At 43.3% G+C, this 22,655-nt stretch overlaps 1 protein-coding gene across 1 annotated transcript in view; it reads left to right on the top strand.

Annotated features, from left to right (window-relative positions):
- LOC134576882 (C-Jun-amino-terminal kinase-interacting protein 4-like) overlaps nucleotides 1-22,655 on the top strand; it is a 242,867-nt gene that overhangs the window by 15,758 nt on the left and 204,454 nt on the right. The window contains exons 4-5 of the mRNA XM_063435563.1: nucleotides 317-464; nucleotides 6,582-6,684. Coding sequence (XP_063291633.1) covers nucleotides 317-464; nucleotides 6,582-6,684 — 251 coding nt within the window. The remainder of the gene's footprint in view (nucleotides 1-316; nucleotides 465-6,581; nucleotides 6,685-22,655) is intronic.

The raw sequence follows: 22,655 nt of genomic DNA, 5'->3' as shown, positions 1-22,655 counted from the left end.
GAGGACACCCAGGGAGTCATATAGTAATGAAATCACTGCCTGTTCCCTTACAGTATGCAGCCAGGTTGTGAATGAAAAACTGTTTACTGTGCTATTGGGGCTGAGACTGTTTGCATGCCTTCCTGGTATGAGGAGGCGTGGCTAAGAAAGCAGGTTTATGGTGCGTAATTCAGCAAAATATGGATTTATGTGAAAACAACTATAAAGATTTGATGAGCATTAAAAATGCCGGCCAAAATCAAATGCATTAAAGTGGTATTGGTGCCCAGAGTGTCCCTTTAAGGTTTCTGATATTGTTTATATTATTCTGTTACAGAGTGAAAGTTTTCCCAGCTTAGTATGGATCTGTTCGGGTACCCATTCAGTCAGTGAAATCATGGTCATTAATGCCAGCTCTGCAAACCATGTTATGGATCAGTTTGTGATTGCAAATGCCCATGTTCTTTGTGTCACAAGTGTTCCCGGTAATTTTTATATTTACATTTATTCAGATATTGTTTTTTTTGCAAATTCTATATTGTTCATACTGCAGTTTAGACAGCAGTGTCCAGAAAATGGGCACAGGCACAACATTTAGATAGTTGTTAAAATCAGGGTAATTTGTATATTCTTATTGTTTATTTAGAAATAAATGTCTCCTTTTAAATAGATCAAATTAAAAACAAAAAATAGAAATTGTTTGTTAGTTTATCAAATACATCTCTTGTGAAGCATGTAACTGCTATGACTAAAAATATGATGACTCCCAAAACCAATCTCCTCTGTCTCACCAAGACACCAAGAAGAAAGAAATCCTTTTAAACTGCTCCACCTTGAGACTAACAAGCGTTGAATCTAGTGCAAGGATAGGCAACCTTCAGCAATCCAGATGCTGTGGATTCCATCTCCCATAATGTTGTAACATCCATAATGCTGGCAAAGCATTAAGGAAGATCTAGTCCACAACATCTGGAGTGCCGAAGACTGCCTACCTCTGATCTAGTGACTGGTGATTTTGACATTGTGATGGGTGGCTGCAGTCCAGTCTACGTTCAGGGGCTTCAACGGATGCTCCTCCTCACCTTTGCTGATTCTTATTCGTGAAGCTGAGTACCCATAAAGGGACACTATAGTCACCAGAAGAACTACAGCTTATTGAATTTGTTCTGGTGAGTAGAATCATTACCTTCAGGCTTTTTGCTGTAAACACTGTCTTTTCTGAGAAAATGCATTGTTTACATTACAGCCTAGTGATAACTTCACTGGCCACTCCTTAGATGGCTGTTTGAGATCCTTCCTGGGTCATGGCTGCCTAAAATGCATCCAAACATTCAGTATCTCTCTGCATGCAGACACTGAACTTTCCTTATAGAGATTCATTGATTCAATTCATCTCTATGAGGAGATGCTGATTGACCAGGGCTGTGTTTGAATCATGCTGGCTCTGCCCCGATCTGCCTCCTTGTCAGTCTCAGCCAATTCTATGATTAAGCGTTGTGATTGGATCAGGCTAGCACTTCTACTGATGTCAGCAGGCAGTGGGCAGGTCTAAAGGAAATAGTGACAAAGCAAGCTGCTCCAGACTTGAATACAGTAAGATTTTACAATATTTAGGGAGGCATGAGGGGACCAGGGTGGCTAGATGGTGTTTTAACCCTATAGGGTCAGCAATACATGTTTGGGTTCCTGACCCTTTAGTGCTCCTTTAACACTGGTGAAGCATTCAGCTCACGCTTACAGCCTGTCCAGCTAAACCTTTCTAATATTGGGAGAGACAGCTGTCAGGCACCAGAGGAGGATGAGCTTCTGGCTTAACCCCTTAAGAACGCAGCCAAATGTACAAGTTGTGATCAAAACAAAACGTAAACAAAACCTGGCATTTGTGCTATATGTCTGTCCAACCGTAATTCACCTCTTTCATATTAAATGCACCCACACTTATTATATATCATTTTATTCAGGGGAAACAGGGCTTTCGTTTAACATCAAATATTTAGGTACGGAACTTAGTTTAATATGAAAAAAATATTTAAAAAATGGGAGAAAATAAGAATTTTACATTTTTTTTTTAGTTCTACGTGACATTTTAACTGTAAATGTCAAAATACTGTTTGCTTTTACTGCAGTAACATACACATATTTGTATTCAGCGATGTCTCCCCTGTAAAACAGTACCTCCTATGTACTGGTTTTATGGTGTTTTGGGAAGTTACAGGGTCAAATATAGCGTGTTACATATTTATTTATTTTTTACATTGAAATCCGCCAGATTGGTTATGTTGCCTTTGAGACCATATGGTAGCCCAGGAATAAGAATTACCCCCATGATGGCATACCATTTGCAAAAGTAGGCAACCGAAGGTATTGCAAATGGAGTATGTCCAGTCTTTTTTAGTAGCCACTTGGTCATAAAGGACTCCCAGCTAACTTTTTATCTACTGGGGGGATTTGTATGATTTTTGGTTATGTTTATATTTAAAGTATGCTCATTCTGTTATGTGAATATGATGCATATTTTTAAAGTTACAGTATATGTATAAAAAGTGTATTTTTCGGAGGGGGCGGAGCTAGCTGGAGAACAGCAAAGACGCATGGAGAAGAGCTCTGTGCTGAAAAATTCGGTAAAACGCACAAAATTGGCGGAATTTGGGTGCCCACCATACCCTCACCTTACCTATCGACTGCTGAAGACACGATGGGCAAGAAGAATAAAAAATTAAAGCCGGACAAGCCGCCATTCAGCCGCGACATCGGCGAACTCCTGCGGAACTCACAGAAGGCCGCATGGGAGAAAATGGCGCTGGGGAAGACACATACTCTGACTCCTCAGGCGACTTCTACCCAGACCTGGGCGAGGGCGCACAGAGAACCCGACCCCCAGAACCTGTGTCTCAGCCACCCCCGGCAGAGGAACCGGCCACAGCAGCCTTGCTCACCAAGATGTTCACTGAACTCAGGCAAGACCTGGCAGCGGACCGGGCAAGCTTTAAAGAGGCCATAGAGGGGGCCACCACAAGGCTCACCCACCTGGAGGCCCAGACAAGCACCCAGGACCAGCGCCTGCATAACCTGGAACGGAAAATGGAAGACCTCCATAAACAGCAGCAGAGCACCATAGAGAAAATGGAAGCCTTAGAGGATCAAAGGAGGAGAAACAACTTGAAGATAAGTGGGATACCCGACAACATAGGGCTCGCTGACCTCCCACATTATGTGAGACGCTTAACTGCCACACTCTTGCAACCTAAAGAGGCTAAACTTGTAAAGTTTGACGGAGTGTTCAGACTGCCCAAGCCGAAAACAGAGAGTACAAATGCCACGGCCGATGTTATAGTCAAATTCCAGACACACCAAGACAAGTCAGCCCTATTGGCAGCAACACGGGGAAAAAAACCCTTAACATTTGAAGACTCTTTACTACAACTATTCCCTGACCTCACAAGATCAGCAAGACCTCACAAGATCAGCAAGATCTCACAAGATCAGCCAGACATGCCACAGCAGCAGACAACGCGACCTGACAACACCAGACTCGTTGCTGTAATTTCCACCTCATTAGAGGCCACAAAGCCCGCCATTGAAATATGTGACTGAGATCACTACGAGTTTTACTGTTTTTTCTCTTTTTATTGTTTTTTTTTTTATGCGTTAAACTGTTTTTCTCCTTTTTTTTTTTTTTTTGCTGGACTTTACTGTACCACACTGATGCAGAGCACGTAACTCCGCCTGGACTCACTGAAAGGACATGCTAACACTGCTCCATTTGAGGGCCTTTACATTGTTATCATATGTTAAGCCTTGTTTCCCCTCCCCCTCTTTAACAGTCCCACAGCTAAATCCTCAGACAACCTGAGGGGAGTAACTAGCTGAGGGCCGCGCTCTTAGAACAGAGCAGCCCACCCAGTTGTCGACCGGCCCTCTCCCATAAGATCTGCCAGGCCCACACAGGCCCCAACCTCTCCCCCCCCCCTATTGAAGTGCCCAACAGGTAAACTTTAGAACCCGAGGGGGGCTATCATCCTCCCCCTGGAGCACTCAAGCCCACATACCAGATTTACCCCAATCCTGCGGGTGCCCGTGCGCTAGGGAGACCACCTTAATCACCTTGCAACCTTCACCTGCTGTTACCTTAACACTCATGACCATCTCGGGATACGACCACACAGAAGATAGCCTATATACCCCCATCCTTATGCAAAAACCGTATGGGTTAAGGCTTTCCCTGTGGCCTCTGCACTGATAGCATCGCCATACCAATTTGCTGAGAGGGTATAATCATTAGGTATGCTCATTAGTTATAATTTTTAATATAATTCTCTTTACCTAACGGTGTTGCCAGGACTAGGATCATCCCCGAGTTTCTCGGTCTGCCAAAACCGACTATATATACTCAGATGTTCTTACAAACAACACCCAAGACATTCATCTAAATGCTCATAATATCAGTTCACATTTTATAGTTCTGTTACCTCCTATATGCATTATGCATGCCAGTTAAAAAAAAAAAAATGTGCAGTATTTCATGTACAAATGTTTAGACCTCACTAATTCTTTTACTTCTCTGTAATATTCTGTATATTGTGCAATTTTCGAACCTATACGTGCACAGCAAAAATAAAGAATTAAAAAAAAGTGTATTTTTCCTGTCTGTGATAAATTACATTAACCCATTGTGTTGAGTAATTATATCACAGGCAGAGGGGAGGGATTGTATGTTGGTGCTGGGTGTGTTTTACAATTTTTCTGTAAATGGTTGGTTGTACTGTGTCCCACCCTGTGGGATGTCCCCTCACATGGGGACTTGCATAAAAGCCAGTGTGTGGTCATTCAAATCAGATCATCTTGTTCCTTTCTTGAAGCCTTGGCTCATGTTTGGTGTATGGAAGAACTACACTCTGGGGATTGCTATAATCACTATACTCCCCAGGGTATGATCACTAAGCTCTGCTAAGAGCTTGTTCCTGTTCCTGCTCTCTGGGGAAAGAGAGGTTCACCCACTGGAATCTGTTCCTTGGCCTTGGGTCCAGGGTGGGTGGAGATGGCGAGACCCCGGCGCAGCTGCATCGCTGGAAGTGGGGTCTGCAGTGCTGATGGTGTCGGTTGGAGTGCTTGGAGCCCTCAGCGAGCACTAGGAGCATCAATTGGCGGAGGTACTCAGTCGGAGTGCCAGCGGTCCGTCACAATGCTCTACATGTATTTTGATATCAATATATATATATATTAATTTTAAAATACAGTTAGAACGAAATTACGCATGTGTATATATTTATCTATTTATTTTTTATTTTTTTCATTTTATTTTTTAACGTATTTATATATTTATTTTTTATTATAATTAAATGTATATATAATGAAAATTTTATATATATATATATATATTTAATCAATATCATTGTACGTGTATTTTGATTTTATATATATATATATATATATATATATATATAATTGTGTATATTAATATTAAAATACACGTAGACAGTGTATGTGTATTTATGTGTATGTGTGTATATGTGTATATATATACTTAGATCATATATATAATAAATATATATATGATCGAAGTATATATTATTTATTTTTACTCTGTTTTAACATCTTTTAATTGTATTTCTAGGCAGCAGGGGGAGTACCTGTCATTACAGGCACTCCCCCTGTTGGCAATACTTTGGACGGCTATGCTGTCCATGTGATCGCGGGGTCCTCGCGATCACATGGCCCAGGGGGGGCGAAGAGGACGGAGGGGGACTCCCTGGGCTCCCAGGTGAGACTTCATACCGTGATCGCCGGCGTGGGATCGCCGGCGACCGGGTAAGTACAAAAGATCGCAGGGCGTTCTATGCCGCCCTGCGGCGTTTAGAGCCATCTAAATAAGGACAGCATAGAAAGCCCTGCAGTCTTAAGGGGTTAAACTGTTGCAAAATGTATTAACCACTGAAGCTAAAACAATGTCTGCACACTCCTGACCATATACCAGCTTCAATGGCCTGAAGTTGTTAAAGGAGTGGGAATGTTTCTGCTAGATCAGAGGAACGGTCACTTCCTAGGATTTTATTATTATGCTTACTTATCCTTTTGTTTAACCGGACATCTCCATCTTGGCTCCCTGTCACTTTGTAGTCAGCATAGAGAAAGCAGAGAAGATGAGAAATTGAGCAATGTTTCCATTTCTTTGAGTCAGATTCAATGTTTGCCCTGATTTCCCCTTGTCTGAACAGGATTTCTTTATTTCATTATTTATTTATAAAATATTTTATCATGAACGCATATATTGAGATTTTTCTCATTTTCAAGTATGTCCTGTCTGAACATGATTATGATGGTTGTTCAATATTTAGTATAAAATTAAAAGTATACAGAACATCTCATGAAAAAGATCAACACACGTTTTAGGTGATTTAGATGTTTTATTCAATAGTTTAAATTCAAGAGTGACAATTCCCATTTGATTGCAAAGAAACAATGTGACAAGCATATTGCATTACATTGTTTTTTTTGTCCTGTGTAAATACTGCCATACCTGATGTTATATGGAACGATCTTGTAATTTTGTTACCTTTTTTTTGTATTGTAGTATTTTAAAAGAGTAATTTATTGTGTTCCAGCTTTCAATCTGGATTCCTTAGAAGCGCAAGAATCTGAAGATGAAGAGAGCATTGACTACAACATGAAAGGTGCCACTGTCTGGCTAGGGGCACAGGAAGGCAGGTAAAAAAAAAAAAGTAATATAAAAAAAAAAAAAACATAAACTGTTACTATAAAACATCTTTACAATCAGTCAACCCATTCAGTACATGGGGCTTGCCTAAAAAACTTTCCCAGTTAATCAATCCAACTGACATACACATTGATACAAAAATACATACACAAAGGCACACAAACAGTGATTCCTACCTCCCCTGGCTATCCTCTTTTGCTGACTCTTTGTATCATATGAGCCACACAAAGACAGAAAAATCCCATGAAAATGGGGCATTGAAAAGGGAAAATAGTTTTATTTATTTTATTATGAAATTAATCTATGAAAGTGTTTGACAGGTAAAAATAAAGAATAAAAAAGTGAAATCCTGCCTTTGTACATTTACACTGAACAAAATTATAAGCACAACACTTTTGTTTTTGCCCCTATTTTTCATGCGCTGAACTTAAAGATCTAAGACTTTTTCTATGTACACAAAAGGCCTATTTCTCTCAAATATTCACAAATCTGTCTAAATCTGTTTCAGTGAGCACTTCTCCTTTGCCGAGATAATCCATCCACCTCACAGGTGTGGCATATAAAGATGCTGATTAGACAGCATGATTATTGCACAGGTGTGCCACTCAAAATGTGTAGTTTTATCACACAGCTCAATGCTACAGATGTTGCAAGTTTTGAGGGAGCGTGCAATTGGCATGCTGACTGCAGGAATGTCCATCAGAGCTGTTGCCCGTAAATTGATTTAGACAGATTTGTGAACAATATTTGAGAGAAATAGGCCTTTTGTGTACATAGAAAAAGTCTTAGATCTTTGAGTTCAGCTCATGAAAAATGGGGGCTAAAAGTGTTGCGTTTATAATTTTGTTAGTTGTTTAGAATTTGAGCTATTTGTTTGCTCAACCATAATTTATCTTTTTCATTTTAAGTGCAACCACACTTATTATATATTCATTTTGGAGAAATAGGTATTTCATTTCACATCAAATATTTAAATCTGCAACACAATTTAATATGCCTAACATTTAAAAAAGTGGGGGGGGGGGCCTGACTGCCATGGTGGAGAGACGTGTCTTGCTTGAGCTCCTCTCCAAGCGTGATAATACAGGCAGCTATAGCCTTATTAAAGCCAAGAACTAATCTCTCCAAGCGACTAATATACCCCGGGATCAAGCTGCAGCACCCTGTGGGGTTCCGAGACTCGACAATCTCCTTGGCGGCAAACCCTGAAACATGCGGCCTAGAGGGAGCCGGCGGGAGAGGCGGCCGATCTCCCAGGCCGGCTCTACTCGACTGCCACCAATGCTGTAATGGCGCCCCGTTACCCCCCCACTGGACCGGCGGGGGTGATCCCGGTCCACATCTGGGAGGCTTCTCATGGGATGAAACTGCTGTAACCGCAGAGGAAGCATGCGACACATCAGATATGGCGGACGCCACGTGGCGCCCTGACTCTGTCGGAAAACGGACTGACCTGCTGTCCAGACTCAACGAAATTTTTGATAACTTCTGGCGGAAACTAGAGGACAGGAGGCACCAGACCGATCCAGCACAGCCGCAGGTACACTCACCTCAACAGCAGATTATGCCTCTACGGCGACCGCCCATGGCCCCGGCGGGGACGAGGGCTCCAACGCGGCGGCGAGGCAGACGGCTTCCATCCCACCAACAGCGTAAGACACGCAAGCGGAAACCACCCCGAGCCAAAGTCAGGACACATACAGTGCCCGAGAAACGCCAGAGGTGGCTTAAAGCAGGAGGACATGTTGTACCGGTAAAGTACCTGAGCGCCCCGAGCCAGCCCGCCTTGATGCCCGACGAGACCTTGCTGGGAATAGGGGCTATGTGGAACACCTCAGCATTCTGGGACTATGCTCTGCCCCAGGTAGGGGTGGGCTGAGAGGGGATCACAGGCCGGCCAAAGCAAGACACCACTCCCCTTTCCTCCCCTCATGGTGCCTTTCTGGGTGAACTACTTCTCCACGCTCCCCACTCCCTAGATGTCTAAAGTGTCATTTCTGTGGACCTGGACTCACACACCTTGTTGCCTCGCACCTGGGGGCCTCCTACTGGACTCACACTGCCTAGTTGGGCACGGTTATGACACTTCAGTTAACACCCTGTACCTTACCGTATTAACTCACACACAATGTTTTTATTTCAAGCCATACTGTGTACGTTGTTACTTCATCATATTTACTCACACGGTGTCAGGCTAGGCAGCATGTATCCAGCAACGTTTATGCATGCTACTGGTTTGACACATCTCGAGCTAACCTGTCTACACTCTCATAAGCTTGTGTCACTACTGTTCATTCTTCCTAAATATTAATCTATCGTATAAACTGTGTCTGAAGCCTTGACTAGCTAAACAATTGCTGCTAAATGTTGAACAACTATGTTTTTTCCTGTTTTTCATATTACAAAATGTGCAAGTTTTTCCTGATGTTAATCTTTGTTAAAACGTATCCTTAAAAATGTGCCTGTTCAACGAATGCCACAACATGTAATACGAATGACTGCTATCTTACCCTGATGTCGCTGTTGTGGCGCACAAAGGCTACTTGTTGATTTTGTGCACAACAAAAATAAAGAATTAAAAAAAAAAACATTTAAAAAAGTGTGAGAAATTAAGAAATTTTATTTTCCAAGTTCTGCAATTAATTTTAACTGTAAGTGGCATAATATAGTTGGCTTTTATTGCAATAAAACACACATTTGTATGCTATGATGTCCCATGAGTACAACAATGTCCCACATGTACAGCTTTCATGATGCTTTGGAAAGTTACAAAAAAAAAACTTGCCCATTTCAGTTTTTACCAATTTAAATTTGACAGATTGGATGCATGATGGCTTGTTTTTTACATTTACATTTCTACCGCATAATATCGGGCTAAACTACCTATAAACGACAAGGTGACCATCCTGGAATAGCGGTGGACAGTCACTGCATCTGCAGATACCCACCCCAACTTTTATTAATGCCAATAAACACTTTTTTGGGTGTAGGATTTGCTCCGCTAGTAAAAACTCAAAGAATAAAAAAGACACATCACCAAATTCAAAAACTCTAAACAAGATGAAAAATTCAAAATTATGTATGCCGCACAAAAAGGAACCTTCACACGAGAATAGAAGAACACATTAGAAATATTTAAAAAGTTTACGAAGGACACAGTGTGTCACAACATTTTAAAATTCAACACAATAATGACCCAAGCCAGCTTCAATTCATGACAGGTCAAATGGCATTGAGGAGATTTAATAAAGGATTTGGTCGAAAATGAAATGAAGTGGATCTTTAACTTGGGAACACTACACCCTCAAGGTCTAAATGCAGACATTGAACTTTGCCATTGATTTACTTATGAATACCACTTTAAAACAAAATAATTTTACCCCTATTTCCAATTTTAAAAGAATATTTTATAATTTTTAACTCAAAAGTTTCTAATCAGATTCTAATAAAATTCTAAACAAAATAAGAGTTATAACTAACTAGGGATAATCAATAATACACAAGTACAAATATAAACCTAAGAAAAAGGTTTTTATTTTCAAAGGTAAACTAGAGAGATACAAATATATTCCATATAATGCAATCATGCATTAAAACTATATGTATATGTTTTTTTTTTCTGCCTATCTCTCTGCATTTTCTATACACCTGTTTTTCCCTCACTCATTCCCTCATCAAACATGGCTCTGTTAAACTCCGGGTAATGTCTGCGCATGCGCGAAGGATCCGGACGATGGTTGTGATGTGATAATTCACGTCCCCATGTTGGACCTAACCGCAGTGATGACAGACCTCCCCCTAAACAGAAACATACACAAGTGCGTTCCAGACGGAGGTGGGACACAGGGGAAATAACAATAGTGGAAGTAGACAGAGTAACTAAAAATGCCACTTCCGCCAACCACAAACTACCCGGTGGACATTTCCGCCAACCCCTAAACCACCATTTAAATTAAAAAGCAGATTTCCCTCACCCACCATTCAAAGGAAGGGAAACACAGGTGACCATAAATATAGGTGGGACTAAAAATTAAAGACAGAGACGATTGGATAATTGAACTCCAAATGTGAACTCAAGGGAGGACCCAAGAGACATTTAAAAGGCAGAAGGTACAGAGGATCTAACCACAGCTGACTGAGGAAGTCCCAGGAGGAGTGAAACACGTATCGGCAACCAGGACTTTAATTTCTAAAATACAATATTTAATTTTATTTATTTTATAGATTGTATCAATAAATATATCAGATTTTACATCAAGTCCATTGAAGCCTCAAGTATCTTCATTTGGGGAAAGTGTCACCCCCCTTAGAGTGACACAAAGCCTACTACCCTCAGAGCAAGGACCTTAAGGCTCTGAAAAAGGTGAGCTTAATACCTATTCACATTTTATCCAAGATACTTTTGAAATAATTATACTACACATTGGATGTTCCTATGGTTTTTATTTTCCCGGAGGAAAAATTTCAGCAGGAAATAGTGGTGGGATGCTGCCCTAAAAAGCATACCAGTCCAGTTTACAGAGCCAATAGTATAGGCTCTTGAAAATTATTCGACGTATGCAATTCAATCAAGATCTTGGGAGCCGTTCTACAGTCCTGAATCCCTCCTCCCCCTCTGGACCGGTGGGGGTTATCCCGGTACACACTGATGCACCTACTAACTCACGGCCACAAGACCCGACCATGCTCACGGAGCTGCCGCACTGCCGCGTGAGCTCCAACATGGCCGCCTGAGAAAAGCATGAAGCAAAGCACCCACAGAGTGAGGACAGCAAAGCCCAAGCCTTTGAACGATTCTGGACAAATTTCTGGAGCTCAGTCTGCCCACAACCGGAGACACCTATGGTGACAAGTGTGGCCATCCAAGATGCCGCAAGATACAGCAACTCACTAAAAGAGGCCTGTTGAAGGCACCAACAGAGCAGCGGCGAAGGGCTCATGCCCACCACGTGCCCCAACCTGTGGAAATCCGACATACCCTCGGACTGTGGTCCATAAAGAGACATTCCCCTCGAGGCTCCTCCTTTGCCCAGAGAACCGAATCCCAGAGCAAAAGGAAGCAGCCTGGAGGAAGACCCCGAACCCTCTACACAGCCGCAGCTAAAGATGGGACCCTAGAGACTGTAGTGGTGAACTGTGCAAAGGTCTAGGGGAAATGTGTGGCTGATCGAGGAGGCCCAAACTACACACCATTCTGGTGCAGAAGTCTCTATGAAGGGCGTAGGCTGACTAACAAGCTCTCTCCCACACTCTAAGGTTTTAGGGACCACCACCCTGTTTAGCTAGGTTATCACTTGTGGATATTTATTTACTGTAAACGTGCTCTAACCATAAATAAGGTAACCATAGGCACATCGAAAAGATATAACTGGTATGTGAGCGCTCCAATTAATTATGCAGATCTACATAAAAATCAAGATGAAAATATCAATAAACTTAAAAATGACCAATCTCGCCGAGATCACCACAATGACCACCATAAACCACAATAGAATGTACTGGGTGAGTCTTATCTGAATCAGAATACTCTACACATATATATAAGAGTATAACAAAATATCATTTATTGTATAATAAACCAATCATAAAAAATGAAACAACATCTCAAAACGTCCAGTATCAGATGTAAACGTGATGAATAATAAGGGGCCCCTTATTCATATTCTTGTCGACAAAGGACTGATGTAAAAAATCAGAGATGTGCACATAGGCATAAAAACTATATGTGAACTAAAAAAGTTCAAGCAGTAGGCTCCAGTCCAGTCCGTGAAAAAATATATATAAGTGGATAAACGGATAGTGCCCAGACGACCAAGCCGTCTTACGGAGAGGGAGCTCAAACACCAGCCAAACACCCTGGCCAAGACTAAGAGGGAAGCGATAGGGATGGCCCCAAAGGTGAAAAATCACATCCAGATATGGAAAACTATGGGGATATCACTTCAGCAACTTACCCTATCCGTCCGACCATCGGGTGAGAAACTGGGAGCACATAAACTCCAAACCGTGAGGGCTGCAGGAAAAAGGCCGTTCTCGCCAGGTCGCTTGCCGAAAATCAATGGCGGGTCGTAAAGGACGAATCGGCTGGGAAGTTCAAATCCGTCGGCGGTGTGGTGAGGTAGCAGACAGCACGTCTACGCGTTTCGTCCTAGCTGGAGGACTTTTTCAAGACCGGTCACAGTTTTTGAGAACCCATGAACCGATCTGGGTGAAATTTGAATATGTTGGTCACCCAGATCGGGGCTATCAGGGGACATATATTTGTGGGGATACCTCATGTATAAAGGGGTGTTCCAGATATTGGGGAAAACAGTGATTTTTCTGCCTGGAGATAATCAAGTTATTACTTTATCAGACTTGATTATCTCCAGGGCTAGGGGAGGGAATTGTATGTGTGTTCTATGTTATTACTGTGCCCGATTGGTTAAGCTCTGTCCCTTCTTGTGGGATGTCCCCTTGCATGGGGACTTGCATAAAAGCCTGTGTGTGATAATTAAAGCCAGTTCTATTTGTACCCTTCTTCTTGAATTCGGCTGATGTTTGGGGATTCGTATGCTTTATGAAGGGAATTATCTTATAAAGCTATTTGTATTTCGAATGGATTTTGTCTACTTCAACTACCGAACGGAGAGCTATATTCACTAGGCTCTGGCGGTTCGGGAGGAAACTACCGAAGGAGGTTTAAATATACTTGGTTTCCTTACAACTGGTGGCAAGCGGAGGCATTCGAATCCCGAATGGACGCCCTGAACCAAGCAAGGGAATGAATGGCTCAGCAATGCCAGCTACTTAAGAGAACCATGCTAAAGGGTTTACTGGAAGCTCGAGGCGTAGTGGCAAGTAACAAGACAAAAGCCACGTTAATTGCAGAATTATACAGAGCGACGGAACCAGCAATACAGAAATGGAGCACGAGGAATAAACCGCAATGCAGAAGGATATCAGATGGATTCTCAGTGAATTGGGACCCAATCCATCAACAGAGGTGGTTCTGCAGGTCATGGCACAAGCCAGGCAATCGCAAAAAGAGCGAGAGGACCGATGGGGACATACATAATTATGACAAGATAAAAGACATTTTGTTCGCCAGATATGCTGTAACCCCTGAGGCATACCGGAAAAAGTTTTGAGAACTTCGGAAGACAGGGAGAGATTCACACACTGAATGGGCTTTTTGGCTACACAGGCAGCCCGTAATTTGATGCATGGCTGCCAAGCAACTACCCTGGAGGATGCCTTAAAGCTCCTGCTATTGGAGCAATTTGTTAATCACACTCCAGAAGATATAAAAGATTGGGTAAAAGACAGCCTAAAACTGTGGAGGAAGCCGCCAGACTAGCAGATGAATACCAGGAAAACAGGAGGAGGGAACAGGGGGTGTGCAGACCAACTTTTAAGCCCAACTACACGGCTCCAGCAACATCTGCACCCCCTAGGGCCTCCATAAGCAACCCGCCACCAGGCCCAGCAGTAACACCTTGACCCCCTGCAGTGTGCCATTATTGTAAGCAACCAGGACATTACAAAACACCATACACAATGCCATACACAAGTTACCTACAGCCAGTGTCCATGTGGACTGGGGTTCTGGATCCAAACAGTTGGAGGTTGGCATTATGCAGGAACTGCCGGCAAAGTCTTACTGGGCAATGATGTAGGCTGTTTATCCTCCCAACTATCACGGGACACCACTTCCGAAGCATACCCGGTTACCACCCAAGCTCAAGTCAGACTGGAAGCACTGCTGCACTCTGAGGAAAACCAGGTAGGAGTTAAAATACCCCCTTTACCCGACCCCCCTTCCACTTTCTGGGATACGCCACAGGGTTTTGAACAGGAGCAGAGAACATACCCCACACTAGAAGGGTATAGAAAGGCAGTAGACGTTACCCGGGGGGACAGCACTCACAAAAGGTTTGAGTGGTATAAGGGATTACTGTATCGAGTGACAGGAGGGGTGGGACACGGGGCCACTCAGTTCACTAAAAGACTGCTAATAGTACCCCGTAAGTTTCGGGCTGAGTTATTAAAACTCTGTCATGACATTCCCCTAACAGGACATCTAGGGGTTAAAAAGACAAGGGACCGGTTGACCCAAACGTTCTTCTGGTCTAGGGTCACGCAAGATCTTAAATATTATTGTAGGACGTGTGACTTATGTCAAAAGATAGGGAAAAGGGGTGACCACCAGAAAGCCAAACTCCACCCTTTACCCATTATAGAAAGGCCGTTTCACCGAGTAGTGGTGGACTTAATAGGACCCCTTAGCCGACCCAGCTAGTCCAGGAAAAAGTTCATTCTCACTGTAGTGGACTACGCCACTAGATACCCAGAAGCAGTAGCCCTCACGAACATAGAGGCAGAGACCATGGCGGAGGCCCTAGTTAAAATATTTTCCCAGGTAGATTTTCCCCAGGAGATCTTGTCCGATCGGGGGACTCAGTTCACGGCAATCCTGACACAGCAATTGTGGCAGAGCTGTGGAGTGAAACCCCTATCATCCCCAGACCAAAGGACTCTGTGAACATTTCAATGGCACGCTCAAACAGATGCTAAAGACCTTCGCTGAGTCCCACAGGAATTGGGAAAAGTATCTTCCCCATCTTCTGTTTGCCTACCGCGAAGTGCCCCAGGCATCCACTGGGTTTTCCCCCTTCGAACTCCTGTTCGGGAGAAAAGTCCAGGGCCCACTGGATCTCGTATGGGAGCACTGGGAGGGCAACACAGATGAGGGGGTGGGGGGGGCACCTATCGTCCAGTGTGTTCTGGAGTTCCGGGACCGATTACGGGCTCTCACCGAATCTGTTCGGGAGAACATGCGGGCGGCCCAGGAATGCCAGAAGAAGTGGTACGATAGGGGAGCCAGGGATAGGGTGCTAGACATAGGGCATAAAATGTTGGCCCTGAGACCCGCTAAGAAGGACAAGCTGCAGGCGGCCTGGCAGGGACCCTTTAAGGTGGTAAGAGCGCATAAGCGATACCACCTATATTGTGAGCAAATGTTCGGATGAAAGGCTGACCAAAGCTTTTCATGTAAATATGCTCAAGCCCTATTTCGAGAGAACGGAAGATGTGGGCGCAGTATGTGCCCCATCTTCCCTGATTTATTAGACACCTCCCCGTGTACTATTGACCAAGTAAGCTTGGGTCAGAACCTAAACCCCTTAGAGAAAGGTGAGGCATCTCAAGTGCTTCAGGGATACCAAGGAATGTTTTCAGCCATACCAGGCTATACCTCCGCTGCGGTACACCGTGTAGAAACCCAGGGAGAAATGCTGTTACAGCAGCAGCCATATCGTATCCCTGAGGCAGTACGTGAAAATATGCTCAGCGAAATAAGAGAGATGCTCAAGTTAGGGGTTATAGAACCCTCTCAAAGTCCTTGGGCTTCACCGGTAGTACTAGTACCCCCTCATTTGTATGCACAAACGTACCGAATAGCTCTCTTCTAGTTAATCGGTACATATAGATTCAGCGTTCGTGTGTTTGAGACCGGTGTACGGGAAGTGTCCGATTTTAGTTCCAGACACTCGACGTTCGTCTGAAAAAGATGGCTGCGGTTTTCTCAGCCATTTGGCGTTCGGTAGTACGAAAGCTGGCCGCACACATAGAGGGTTTAATTGAAACAGGCTTTGAAGTTTAATAAGCCTGGGGGTGGTCTTTGTTCGGTAGTTACATCTACCGAATGGATAATGAAGAAATATTGAATAAAAAGGGGAATTTATTCACACTGCTTGCTGCTATTTATAGTAAACCCTACTAGTTTCTAGTTGCTTATTATTATATGCTTTTCATTCAGGGATTGGTGTACCCTGACCCAGTCTGAGTATTAATATAAAGCAAAGACAAAAGTTACTTGCACTATCCCAAATCCCTATGCACATTTACATAATTTTTTTAGTATAATTCCAATGGCCATTTTAGTGCAAGCTCACAAGCTCACCTGCCACGTCAAGGCAAAACCTCTTAGATGAGACAAAAGGTAAAATCTCTGAGACTGGTGGTGTATTTTTCTAAACCCCTACACACTTATTGGTTAATCTTATACAAAAAATAGGTTATACTGAAGAAGTTAAAGCCCTACCGCTATATTAAAACTGAACGGTAGGGGGGCGTGGCTAACCGCCGAGAGGAATGGACGTGTGATCCCTTCGCTCCGGCATCACGGGTCGCAATCCGACTCCATCCACCGCAATCAGACGGTAAAAGCAGCCAAATTTAACCGATGGCACAGCAGAGAGGGAAGAAGGCTGCCTCTAAGGCAGAAAAACTTAATTTTTTCGGCACTAAGACGCACCATGAGACGGAGGAGGCTCAGGCCTTGTCTCAAAATGGCGGCCGCATCACGGAGAGCCCAGAGGAAGGGGAGACAAACGCTGCAGGGGATTCTGATAAGCTCACAAAGAGCTACCTACAACAAGCCCTGGACACCCTGTCAAGCAAACTCCTATCATCCTGGCAACACACAGCGGATTCACTGAGGAAAGACATGCAGGAACTTGGTAAACGCACCTCTCACATGGAGAACAAAATGGCGGAATTTGCTACAGCACATAATGATATAGCCTCACATGTGGAACAACTGGAGCAAAAACTGCTAACTACAGAAAACAAAATCACAGATCTGGAAGATCGCGCTCGCAGGAACAACCTGCGCATAAGAGGGATTCCTGAAGACGTTGTCCCGGAGAATCTGCAAACGTATGTAAGAGGTGTGTTTCACGCATATGCCCCAGACATACCTGCTGACATGTTACTTCTAGACAGGATACACCGTTTGCCCAGACCCAGGTTCCTGCCAGAAACTGCCCCACGCGACGTGCTACTGAGAATGCACTATTTTCACATTAAAGAGCATATCCTGAGAGCGAGCAGGAATAAGGCGACACCACTGGAAAATTACCCCAATCTGCAGATTTTTGCTGACCTCTCTGCATCGACCTTACGACGAAGAAAAGAGTTTGCACAAGTGGCTAATTCCTTAAGAGCGCATGGCCTCAGATTTAGATGGGGTTTCCCCACTAAAATGTTGGTGACAAAGGACAGCACCACTCAAATCATAACTTCACCTGAAGACGGACTGCGTAAACTGCAAGCATGGGGACTCATGGACCGCGGACAAGACTGTGGCTCATCACCTTCCAAGCGACTTCAGCTGGACTGGCAAAAGGCATAGGCTACTAGACACTCGCAAGTATATTGATTGTCACACGTACGCACTTGCACAGTCACCAAGGACTGACATTAGGTCTCCAATTGATCACACGTGTTTGGTTTCCTTTAACACGTTAAGTTAAACAGTTTTGCATACAGTATCTAAGTGAATGTGTTAAATATGCTCCTGTAAGTGCCTGACATCCCCAGACATTGCCTGGCCTGTCTATTCAGGGACACATCAATCTTAAGGGGCCCTATAGTTTAATAATGGTTACAGGGGGCCCTCTGGCACCCAGAGAACAAGACAATGATTATACAAAATATTGTCATGTATAACAAGGCGAGAACTTGTGATAGTGCATTCATAAGTGTTTGTAATTATGTGTGGTAGTACTTAGCATGTTCAGTTACACAGTCTTGCATATAGTACCTAAGTACATGTGTTAAACAGGCTCCTGTGACTGCCTGATGTTCCCAGACATTACCTAGCTGGTCTATCCAAGTACACACCAATCTTGAGGGGCCATATGGTTTAATATTGTTCACAGAAGGGCCTTCTGGCACCTGAAAAACTCTTGCACAAGGTATTATCATGTATCATATGGCATGGAAATGTGACAGAACACGTATAGATGTTGTAATTGTGAGCGCTTCTTAAGTACATTACGTCACACAGTTTTATAACTAATACCTAGGTAAAAGTGTTACGTAGGATTTTGCAATCGCCTGATAACCCCAGATATTACCTGCCTAACCAGGTACACATCACTCTTAAGGGGATATATAATTTAACACTGTTTAAAGGAGGGCCTCTGGTACCCAAAAACAAAAACACAAAAAAAAAAAAAAAAAAAAAAACAGGACAACACTTACACAAGGGTTTATCCTACATACTGGGGCGTGACATTGTGAAAGTACAATCATAGATGCTTGTAATTGTGTGTAACCTTGTCTAATCTCGTCTAACCAGATGATAGTTCCCTTCACATTGGTATTGATCGACACTAACTAGACACACTGCAAAACTGTTGTTTATAGATGTATGCCTTACTCAAGTATGTCTTACCGTCTATACGTTTAAGAGATAGGGAAAGACCCATAGCCACGATACGGAAACATGGCAGTTTCCAATTCCACCCCCATGGTACTCCCCTCCAGTACCAAGTTTTATCTTTGTATATATTTGGTTTTGTTTACCCCCCAGTTTAGGTTACCCTATACCCCCACTCCTAGTCCCAAATGGGCGCGACAGCCCAAGCTACTGTTTATATCAGTTTGGAATGCCGTCATTCCTGCAGAAGTGGTCCTCCGTCATTTTAGGGTCGCTAGCAAGTACGACTGCGAGAAAATGGGGAAAAGAAATCAGCCCAGTATCAATCAAACATGTTATACATTAGCTCATTATGAAAATATATTCTCATAACGTAAGGGGCTTGAATACCCCTCATAAGCGTAGGGTCCTTCTGGAGGAAGTCAAGAAAGCTAAAGTGGATATAGTGTGCCTTCAGGAGACTCATTTTGTACGTGGGAGAGTGCCAGAGTTTGGGAAACAGGACTATCCAATACAATATCACACTACTTACTCATCCAAAACAAGAGGAGTGTCACTCTTATTTCACAAATCGCTCACCTTTGAGTTACTAAGTGTAAAAACAGATGCCCAAGGTCGTTACTTAATAATACATTGTCACATCAATAATGCCACATACATCCTAGTGGGCATATACAGCCCTAACTCCAACCAACGCAATTTCCTATATAGGGTGTTGAGCAAACTACCCCAACAAGCTACAGCTGCTACCATAATATGTGGGGATATGAATCACATCCTCCAGCCGACTATGGACACAACAGTATCCCCTAACACCCCTAGGTATAGATCTCTAGTAACACAATGTAAAGCCATTACTAAGCTGCTATCAGAACATAATCTCTACGACATATGGCGAACGACACACCCAAATGAAAAAAACTACACTTTCCACTCCAAAGTACACGGAACGTACTCTCGAATAGATCTAATCTTAGTATCTAGGGATATGTTGTCCTCCTCAGTACACAGTAGCATAGGTGACATAGTGTGGTCGGACCACGCCCCAATGACTCTCACGACCCGGGACACTTACAAACACAGGGGGAAAGCCCCATGGCGATTAAACGATACACTCCTATACACAAATTCCTTTAAGAAAGAACTGGAAGCCGAAATAGAAGAATATTTCAAACTAAATAACCAACCCGAAGTCTCACCCACCACATCTTGGCAAGCCCATAAAGCAGTCCTTAGAGGCCACCTTATAAGTAAAGCGTCCTATCTTAACCGAACTTCCCAGAAGTTACATCTCACATTACTGACTAAACTACGTGACCTAAACTCCGCACAGCTCTTGAAACCTAGTGAAGCAATAAACGCGGAAATTGTACAAGTTACCAAATCATTAAATGACCTCCTGCTCCATAAAACAGCACGTATTCTACAAGCACTTAAGCTAAAACACTATACTCAAGGAAATAAAGCAGGGAAAAAACTAGCATCGCTATTAAGGCAGCAAGTAGCACACTCAAAAATCCCATACTTAATTACTAATGCGGGAGGGAGAGTATATAATCCCCTAGACATAAACGCTGAAACAGCGTCCTATTACCAAAATCTATATAATCTGGCAGAGGATCCGCATACACATCAACCGACGCAAAACGAAATCGATAATTTCCTCTCACAGATACAGCTGTCGAAGCTAACACAACAACAGAAAGACTCCCTGATAGCACCAATTACACTGCAAGAGCTACAACAAACTATCCGTTCACTCCCTACTGGGAAATCACCCGGACCGGACGGCTTCACGAACCAATACTATAAAGTCTTCTCGCACGCCCTTTGCCCCCACCTACTACGCACACTGAACCATATTATAGACACAGGTGTGATGCCGCCAGAGATGCTCTTAGCCCATATTGCCACGCTACCAAAACCGGGAAAACCACCCACCCAACCCAAAAATCTCAGACCCATCTCGCTGTTAAATACGGATACGAAAATTTTAGCCAAAATTTACGCTAATCGAGTAGCGAACCTTATCCCCTTCATCACAAATCCAGATCAAGTGGGGTTCGTGCGTGGGCGGCAAGGATCAGATGGCACCAGGAAACTTCACAGCCTTCTCTACAGTCGGGCGCCTCCCGGCGAACCCAGAGTCTTTATGTCTCTGGACGCCGAGAAGGCGTTCGACAGGCTGCACTGGAATTTTCTGAGAACAGTCCTCCAAAAATTTGAATTTCCACATCAATTCCTATCCCTAATCTCGGCATTATACTCCAACCCATCAGCGCAGGTAGCGAATGGAGGCTTTGTATCTAAGTCGTTCCATATCACGAATGGAACGAGGCAAGGATGCCCGTTATCCCCCGCCCTCTATATTTTAGCACTAGAACCACTAGCCCAGGCCATAAGGGACAACAGTCATATCTGTGGGGTGTCACTTGGACGTCGGACACACAAAATTACGATGTTTGCGGATGATGTTATGCTCTCCTTAACGGACCCAATCACATCCATCCCTGCATTACAGACCACCTTACAGCAATACAGTAAGTGCTCTTATTATAAATTAAATGAAGCCAAAACACAAGCAATGTGCTTGCACGCATCCACGGCACTACACACAACTTTAAAACAGAAATACACATATGAATGGAGACAGGATTATTTGACCTTTTTAGGCATAAAATTCACCAAGTTAGAGAGGAATTTACATCGGGAAAACTATGGCAAACTTCTCACATCCATCAAACAACAATTAATGAGCTGGAAAGGAAAATACATATCATGGATAGGTAGAATAGCTGTAGTGAAAATGAAAACGCTCCCGAGGCTGCAATATTTATTTCGCACTTTACAAATAAGTTTATCTAGGAAATTCCTTCAAGACGCACAGAGATTAATTAATGCCTTTGTCTGGTCCAATAAGAAACCCAGAATAGCAGCCAAAACTATGCACCTAGCAAATAAACATGGGGGAATGAGCCTACCAAACATACTTACCTATTATAGATCAGCCATTCTGGCCCCACTGTTAACTGAGATGCAACAACATGACCATCCAACTCCCTGGGTAACAGTGGAAGCAGAATTCACTGGAGGCCAACACATTACGCATTTAGCCTGGACACCACCATACCTTCGAAAAAAATTCAAAGATATGTCACCACTTACGAAAACAACATTACGGGAATGGGATAGATTTCACAGAGAACAGGGACTCAGCGAGACTCTCTCCCCCGCTTTACCTCTAGACACCTTTTATGGACTAATACCTTCCTTAAACATATCATCCTGGAACGGTAGGGGACTAAAACACTTACACCAATTGTTTGACCAGGGAGAAGTAATCCCATTCCAACGACTGCAAAATGTCTTTAACTTACCCAATGCAGCAGGGTTTGCACACAGACAGGTCTGCTCCTGGTTACAAAAACATAAAACCAACTTACCGACGGGCGACAGATGGGTGAATCTAACAACACTGGAACGCCTTAGCACACAGACAAACAGACCAACTAAGCTTATATCCACACTGTATAGTTACCACCACCAGAAGCAGGATCCACGCACACTACACTTTGTGAAAGCATGGGAATTGGACTTAGGTAAACAGCTAACCAGCGAGCAGTGGTCTTACATTATGAACGCAAACAAGAAACTTACACTCAACACAGCCCATATAGAACTGACCAAGAAACTTCTATACCGTTGGTACCTAGTACCGTCCCGTCTACAACGTATAAAACCCCAACACACGGG

Source organism: Pelobates fuscus, chromosome 11 (assembly GCF_036172605.1).
Source record: "Pelobates fuscus isolate aPelFus1 chromosome 11, aPelFus1.pri, whole genome shotgun sequence".
NCBI lineage: Eukaryota > Metazoa > Chordata > Amphibia > Anura > Pelobatidae > Pelobates > Pelobates fuscus.
The sequence above is the reverse complement of the archived record's forward strand: the minus strand, read 5'-3'. Positions and strand labels throughout refer to the sequence as shown.